We start from the raw sequence: 7,703 nt of genomic DNA, 5'->3' as shown, positions 1-7,703 counted from the left end.
GGCCCCGGGGCCCCATCGCCTGCCCGAGACCAGATGCGCATTTCTCACATCAATTTTGCGGAGAAAGAGAGCCTAGCGGCCCGGAGGCGGGACCCTCCTTTGGTGACAGCGGCCACTCGCCAGCCCAGCGACAACAAAAGCCCAGAGAGAAACCCGCTCTGTCCGGAAAAGTGAAAGCTGCCTGCGTCCCTGCCCCAGCCGCCCTGGGGGCGCGGGGATCCCAGAGAGTCCTGGGGGATTGATGTCTATGCCCTCAGCTGAGTTTGTAGGGCCCAGAATTTTTGAACGTTGCCAGAAATTCACCCCAACTGTCAGAGCTTTGGGCTCACACCTCCCTGTGCGAGTGTGCGCGATTCAGCTTGCCCTTGGTGCCGCCGGCCTCATTTTCCTCTCCCCCGGCCCCCCGCGCCCAACGGCAAGGCCCCTCGGCGGAACCAAAACTTGGGAGCCCTCGGGCTGCACCCTGCTGCCCACTGAGCTATACCTGAGGTACACAGAACCTTTAGCCTGCGTCCCGCAGAACGCGGGAAGAATGCCCTGGGGTGGGCGTGGGATGCACAGAACGCAGGGCTAGTCCCCCCACCTACCTACCGTTTTCCCCCCAAATTAACTTCCCATCCATGACGCCCCCAAATGTATGCACTCTGTCTCCCAGCAATGCACACGCCTCACTTTTTACCCCGACCTGGCGAAGACCGCTGCTCTCTCCCCCACCCCCAATCTGGTAGCTGCCGAGTGTTTCGGAGCCGGAAGCGCCCACTCCTCCCGCTTTCCCCGCACCCCTTATCCTCGCCCCTGCCCCGAAACTCCTCCAAATGTCCAAGGCCAGGGCATCCGGCAGCGAGCAGCTGCGAGACACCGAGCCTGCGCGGCTTCCCTGAATAGGGCCCACTCATTCAGACACGGTCACCGCCGGTTCTAGTAAAATGGCAAAGACTTTATTTATCGGAGAAAGAGGCCTTGGGTACAGTCCTGGGCGGAGAGGGCAGGGCAGGAGCAGGGAAGGGGCACGCGGGACCCACCCTCATCAAGTCACCCCTTGTCTGGGCAAGTGGAGCCAGGAGCAGGGCATTGGAGACTGCAGTCAGACCCAGAGCTGCCGAGGAGGTGGGGCGAGGGCTTCGGGTGGCCTCCTCTCAGTCTCTGTCACATGCAAAAAAATTCTAAAAAGAGTAAAAAATAATTCTAGGGCTTTGGGTTCCGTTTTAGTTGGTTGATTGGTTGGATTTCTCCCTGCTTTGTCCTGAAGACCCAGACCCCAGCAGTCAATCCAAGGAAACCGAGAGAGGGCCAGGAGGAATCTTAAAAATAGCGTTAGTGGGGATCGGGAGGCAGAAATGGCATCGAAAACAGACTTCTGCGGACTGGAGGGTAGGGGAGAGAAAAGATCGATTTGAAACTTGCAAGTCAGGCCCCGGCTGTCCTCCTCAGCCCCTTCCCACACCGGGGGGAAAAAGGGCAGAAGGAAATAAAAAGAAGTCAACTGCAGTAGGCCTAGGGAGGCGAGGAGGAAGAGGGCCAGTGCATTCGCCACATGCAGAGAAAAATCAAAACAGTCGGGGTGGGCCCCTCCTCCAGACCGTGGGATTCAGGGTTCGTTACCCTCGATAGTGCCTTGCCCTCAGCAAACCCAGCAGCCCGAGAGCTTGGAAAACATGGAAATCTCCGAGATTTAAAAAAATAAAAGAAAGAAAGAAAAAAGTCAGGCCGAGGTCGGAAGAACCCGCTATATAAGTTTAAATATTTATACAGGAGCCATACAGAATTGCACGGCGAGGGCTCCCGGGGCGGCGGAGGCCGCGCACGGCGGCCGGCCCGGCCGGCCAGCCCGGGTTTATTGCTTCGAGAGGGAGGAGGCGGCTGCCGGGAGCTGAGTCCTGGCCAGGGACGGGGGCGGGGAGAGAAGGCGGGAGTTGCAGAGGAGGTCCCAGCTCCCCTCGGCTGTCCGGCTGTCCGGGAGGCTGCGGGCGTACCGGCGCTTAGGGGCCCGGCGCGGCGGAAGATCCCGGGCGCAGCTCAATCGTCCACGTCGATCTCTTCGTCTTCCTCGTCCTCTGAGCAGTCCTGGCTGCTGGCCGGCTGGTCCGTGAGCGGGGAGGCAGGAGAGAGCTGCAGGGGCCCGGCGCCCGGGGCCTGCGGGGCGCCTGGAGGGAGCGCCGGAGAGCCAGGACTCGACTTGGCCCTGCCGCAGCCGCCGCCACCGCCGCCCGCGGCCTCCGAGTTCTGCTCGAGTTCCGCCAGCGCCACGATGTCCATCTGCCCGCTGGGGCCCAGTTTCTTGGCGGACTCCACGTCGGCCTTCATCTCCTCCAGGTCCCGCTTGAGCTTGGCGCGTCGATTCTGAAACCAGGTGATGACCTGAGCGTTGGTGAGGCCCAGCTGCTGCGCGATTTGATCGCGATCGGCGGGGGACAGGTACTTCTGGTAGAGGAAGCGCTTCTCCAACTCGTAGATCTGGTGGTTGGTGAAGGCTGTTCGCGACTTTCGCCGCTTCTTGGGGGTCTGCCGCTGACCGAAGATGGTCATCCCGTCGCGGCCTGCGAGGAAACCATAGGATAGGCTTGCGCAGGGGAGAGGAGACCACACCCCGGCTCTAGTTCACCCCACCCAGGCCCCTCCGGCCTGAGATCTGCTGCAGTTCCCTTCTCGGATCTGATTCGGCCTCCCTCCCGGACTAGGGCAAGACTCGCTTAAAGCAAACCTCCTTCTCCCGACTGTCTACCGGAAGTCTCTAGGAGAAATTGTTTTAGTCTCTGCTCCCCACCTAAGAGTTGATTTGAAAGACCCGAGGTCGCTAGAGCACAACGGAACCAGACAGGGACGCCCTGACTGCCGGGTAAATGTTGGTTCTACGCCTCTTCCCAATCACCCCGACTATCCCCGTACCCAAAAAGTCCTCCTAGCTGAAAGGCTCTCGGTTCTCCAACCCAGCAACAGGGCGAGGAGCGCCCAGGCCACTGGGAACGGGAGGGAGCCAAGCAGAGCAGGCAAATTGCGGAAAGATCTTGGGTTCCCGCCACCCCTCCTGGGTCACTGGACTCTGGCCTATCCAGAGGTCCCTAGAAAATAGGGTTTGGGTCCTGTCCCACTCATTTCCACTCCCAGCGGCAGCGGCTTGGGCTGGAGGGCCCTGACGGCAGGCGCGGGAGGAGGCGGCAAGAGGCACTGGGCACAAAGAGTGGGGCACTGGGAGCGGGGCGTGGGGTGCTGGGCACAGGGGAACCCAGCGGCGGCGCCTACCTTCGGCTGCCTGCAGGACGCTGACCTCCAGCCCCTTAAAGGTCTTGCTGGCGAGCTCCTCCAGCGCGCACAGCGGCGAGGTCTGCGAGAGCAGCGCGCGGCCCGCCAGGGGCAAGCCGCCCGGCGCGTGCTTGTCCGCGGCCGCCAGCAGGTGCGCCGCCCCGCACAGCGAGTAACTTCTCCGCACAGACGGCTTGTTGAGGATGTCCTCAATGCTGAACGGAGTCAGCGGCTTGTTGGAGTTTGCGGGAGGCGGCAGGTGATCCAGCGGGCTGCGCCGCCGCTCTTCCCCCGGCGCCGCCTTGCCATCCTCCTTGGAAGTCATCTCGGCCTCGTTTGGGGGCCCGGCCGGGGCGGCTCGGGCCGCGGGGACCCAGCCCGCGGGCAGCTCGGGCGCCGGGCGGCGCGGGTGGGCGGCAGCGGCGGGCGGGAAGGAGGCCGCGCCGGGCCAGGCGCGGGGCCGGGCGTGGGGCCGATTAGCGCAGCGGCAGAGGCGAGCAGAGCAGCACGGGGCCCCGGGAGGAGGGCGCTGACGCGGGCGCCGCCGCCGCCGCCGGGGCTTCCAGCAATCCGGGGCCGGAGCCGGGGCGCGCCGCGCGGGGCTCCAGTTTCGCCAGCCCCGGTGCTATTTAAAGGTGTCAGGTGGCTCCGCGGGCGGCTCCTGGCCCCGGGTCCTGGCGGCGGCAGTTGGAAAAGCCGAGGCGAGGGCGCCGATCCCGTACTGCGAGGGGAGGCGGAGAGATGGGGCAATTGACTATTGCTAACAAGTTAGCCTTGATCGAGGAGTAATCAATTATCTGCAACGGCACTTCTCTATTTCTCTCTCCTTTCTCCCTTTCTCCTCTCTTCTTTCTCTCTGTTCTCTCTCTCCCTCCCTCTCTCTCTCTTCTCTTCTCTGCTCCCCCCGTCTCTCTCCTTCTCTCCCTCTCTCTCGCCCTCTCTTTCACTCTCTGTCTGTCCAATGCAGGCGGCTCTAAGTTGGGAAGCTCATTAATTAGCGGGCCGGGGGTAGGAGGAGCCGGCTGGAATTAGCCTGCCTAATGCGCCTGTCAGTCCGGGCGCTGCGCCGCGCTCGGCCCGAGCTGTTTGTAAATTACATTAGCGGCGCCTTTATTGCACCCGAACCTCGGGCGACTCAAAAGCCGCCGCCCCCACCCCAAACTGCGAGCCTCGCTCCCGGCGCACCCGCCTCCCGCCGGCCTGGCTGCGCTGGTAGCGCTGGCCCGGAGGTCTCAGGCTCTCCGACCGGGGATTTGGCGCCCGAGAAGGGCGGCGTGAGCCCAGCCGGAGAGGGACGCGGCCGCCGCGCGGGCCAGGTAAGACCAGGAGTCTGGGTGGGCCCCGTCGCTGACCAGGGCAGACTTTGCCGAGCTGAGATCAAGGACCCAGCGTCCCTTCCCCTCGACCCTCCTGTCGGTCACCCCCGGCCTCGGTCCCTGCGCCTGGGAAGAGGGAATCTGCAGCTTCCAGGCTGGCCCGCGGGAGGTCCGCGCGGGTGCTGCAGCCCTGGGTGAGGCGACAACGGACCGGGGTGGAGGACCCCAGGGGTTGGGGGAGGGGGTCAGCCAGAGGACTCAGTCTTCCCCCGACAAGAGGCGGAGGGGGAGTTATCGGTGGCTCCAGGCACCTCTCCCCCGGCCTGAGCCCGATGCGACAACCTTACCTCTTCCGGCAGTCTTGCACACTCCTCGGGCCACGGTTCTCCTGGCTGGCTGGGGCCACGGGCCCGCCTGGTGACCGACCGGCGCCCGACCGGGCAGCCGGGCGGGTTGCCGGGGCTAACGGGGTCGGCTTGGGGCCTCCCCGCTGAGCTCTGCCCAGGCCCCGGCCGGGGCCCCGCTGCCGGCCCCGCCCAGCCCAGCGCCCGGCTCCAGTACACCGCCCGACTCCAGCTGTTCCGGATGCGGGGCGGGGGCCCGGAGGGGGCCGGGCCACGGCTGGGGCTGCGCTCCCAGGAACCCGCAGGGAAGCCGGGTTCGAGTCAGACTGGGGGCTGGGAATCCTACGGGCCCGACTCCTGTACATCAGGCAAGCATTTGTGCGCATCGGTATTTGAATGTGTTTACATTTTTAAATATGTACATTTGTGTGGGGTTCGCGATGTGTATATTTGTGTAAACATATGTAACCTGTGGGTACTTAGGCGTGTTTGGACCCTACCTATGTCTTTCATTCCCCCAGAGGCACCCAAAGAGACTGTACCCCCAGGCTCTTTTTACTCATTTCCCTCCCTTGGTTTGTATGGGGCGTTGGCCCCACCACCTGATTTTCCAGGTCTGCCCCTGAAGAAAGGAAGGCAACAAGATGGGGCTGGAGCCAAGGGTGCTGTTTCCCTCCCCACATACAGCCTCAGCCCTTTTCCTGGCTTTGTTTGTAAACTCCTGGCCAGCCAGTGTGGTCTGGCAGCCCTGCTAAGTCAAGAGTAGGGCCCAGAGAGGCCAGTGGAGAGCACTGTGGCCCAGCCTAGAGGTTAGGATGGGGAGAATAGGACCTTTTGGGCTTCTTGGACCCCCTCATACTGCCCCAGAGAGTTAGGAAGCCAAGCTGGGCTGCGGGGCAGGGGGCAGGTGTTCTCCCGGGATGCCTTCCCTCCTGCACAGGGGCCTCTGAACAGCAGAGACCGGTTTCTTTATCTCCTGTTTCGTTGTTTGTTTGAAGCAGGGCTTGCAGATCCCCAGAGGAAAAGGGACAGTGTAGGGAGAAAAGATTCCTGTTTGGGACCCCAGTGCCTGCCCTCGCCCTGGTTGGCAGTATCGGGAAGAGTTATTTACCCTCTTTCCTGTCTTTTTCCTGCATTTGCGAGGACAGGTGCTCAGAGGCAGGAATGGTGAGAATGGGATTCTTAATTCCCCCGGAGCGGCAAAATTGTCCTCAAAGCAGGCCTGTCTCTAGTGCATCAGCATTGCTCTGAAGCCATGAGATGATGCTGGGCTTGGCAATGGCGGAGTCAAAGTTGAGAGAGGTGGAGAGGGACCTGAGGGAGAAGGAGCCCGGGAGCCTGGTGCACTCTGCTGGCTTGGAAGCTTGGGGACTGGGAGGGGTCTGCCCTCTCATCTCACTTCCTGCTCTCAGGATCCTGCTTCAGCCTCTGCCTCCCAGCCCTTTCCCGCCATAACCCCAAAAGACCTGATCCAGAGTCTCAGGCAAGTCACTCCCCCCCCCATTTCCCCGCCCCCAACCCCCCATCCCCCGGTACTAGAGAGAAGGTCTCTCCAGATCAGGGAACAGCAACTCTTGAGTCCCTATCCTGGAAGGAGCTCCATCCCATAACCCCCACCCCCACACCGCTGTTCTTCCTGCCTGCTCCTAATATTGGTCTGCAGGACAGGATCTTAAGGACAACCTTGCTGTTGTCCCTTCCCCAGTCCCTCAGGAACAGTGGAGTTCAGTGTTACAGTGAAGCTGCCGGGAAGGTGAGGAATGTGAATCTGGGAGCAGGGGGGCAGGAGCGTAAAACTCCTTCAATGGGGCCCTGTTTCCGGGGATCTTTAGTCTTCGGCCACATCATGTCAAAGTAGACAGGACATTCCACAATCGTTTGCTATATTACCTCTTATACCCACCGTGGCCAAACCTCTTTTTCCTGCAGCCCAATGGGAAGGCTTTGTTTTTAGCCTAATTGGTTGGACTCCCGGCCAAACAGCTCCAGTAGGCGCTGCTGGGGGCTCAGGGGACATATGGTGCCACCCACCCATTTTGTTGTTTAGGGTCCCTTACTTCTCTATTGCCTCATCCAAGCTATGTCAAAAACCAGACTGTCCACTGAGCTTTTCCCAACCCTGCAGTTTCCCCCACTCCAGACTCCAGTGTGTGGGTCGCTAAGGTCTTCTGAACTCCAAGAAACCCAATCTTCTGGCTTCCCCTCCAGCAGAGCAGGGGCTGTATCTTGGGTTTGCAGTCAGACTCACTCCCTCTCCTCCTAGAGGGGGAGATCCTTGAGGGCAGGGATCTTGATCTGGGGATTCCATCTACCCCAGACCCATGCGGACAGGCAGGTACCTGGGGCCCTCCCTGGACAGGCTGAATAGGTTTTTTGATCAAATGGAGTATAAATGATTGTGTATTATGGAGGGGGGAGGCTTGGGCCTTGACTGTCCCCCCTCAGAGGAGTTCTGGAGATGATGAAAATTAGGGGAGTAATTCAGGGACAGTGTAGGGGGGAAAGTGGGGGCCAAGGAACTTTGCCATTGCTCTCAGGGCTCTAATCCTGCCCAAGCCCCTTCCTGGGATCCAGTGCTGGGTTGGGAAGACACTCTGGGGTCTCCCACCCCCAGTCAGCTGAGCCAGTGTCATCTCCCATGAAGCTGGAAGCCGTTGGTCCCTGGAGTCTGCCGCATGGGAATGCCTGTCTTCAGAGCCTAGTCTGTACTGTATCCTGACTCTTGAATTCCTGCTTGCTGTCTCTACCCCCAGGGTCCAGCCTTATTCTGTCTTCAGTGAAAGGGGGAGGGATTAGTCTGGCA

General features: G+C 61.4%; 1 protein-coding gene across 1 annotated transcript; it reads right to left on the bottom strand.

Moving 5' to 3' along the window:
* Positions 1 to 918: 918 nt before the first annotated feature.
* LBX1 (ladybird homeobox 1) lies at positions 919 to 3,565 on the bottom strand (the record flags this gene model as incomplete). Its single annotated transcript, XM_080823070.1, has 2 exons — positions 919 to 2,537; positions 3,241 to 3,565. 2 exons carry the CDS (start codon positions 3,563 to 3,565, stop codon positions 2,017 to 2,019), a joined length of 846 nt encoding a protein of 281 aa, XP_080679196.1. The 3' UTR covers positions 919 to 2,016.
* Positions 3,566 to 7,703: the final 4,138 nt, after the last annotated feature.

This window comes from Martes martes (assembly GCF_963455335.1).
Source record: "Martes martes genome assembly, chromosome: 14".
NCBI lineage: Eukaryota > Metazoa > Chordata > Mammalia > Carnivora > Mustelidae > Martes > Martes martes.
Note: the sequence above shows the minus strand (reverse complement) of the source record. Positions and strands in the feature narration are given on the sequence as shown.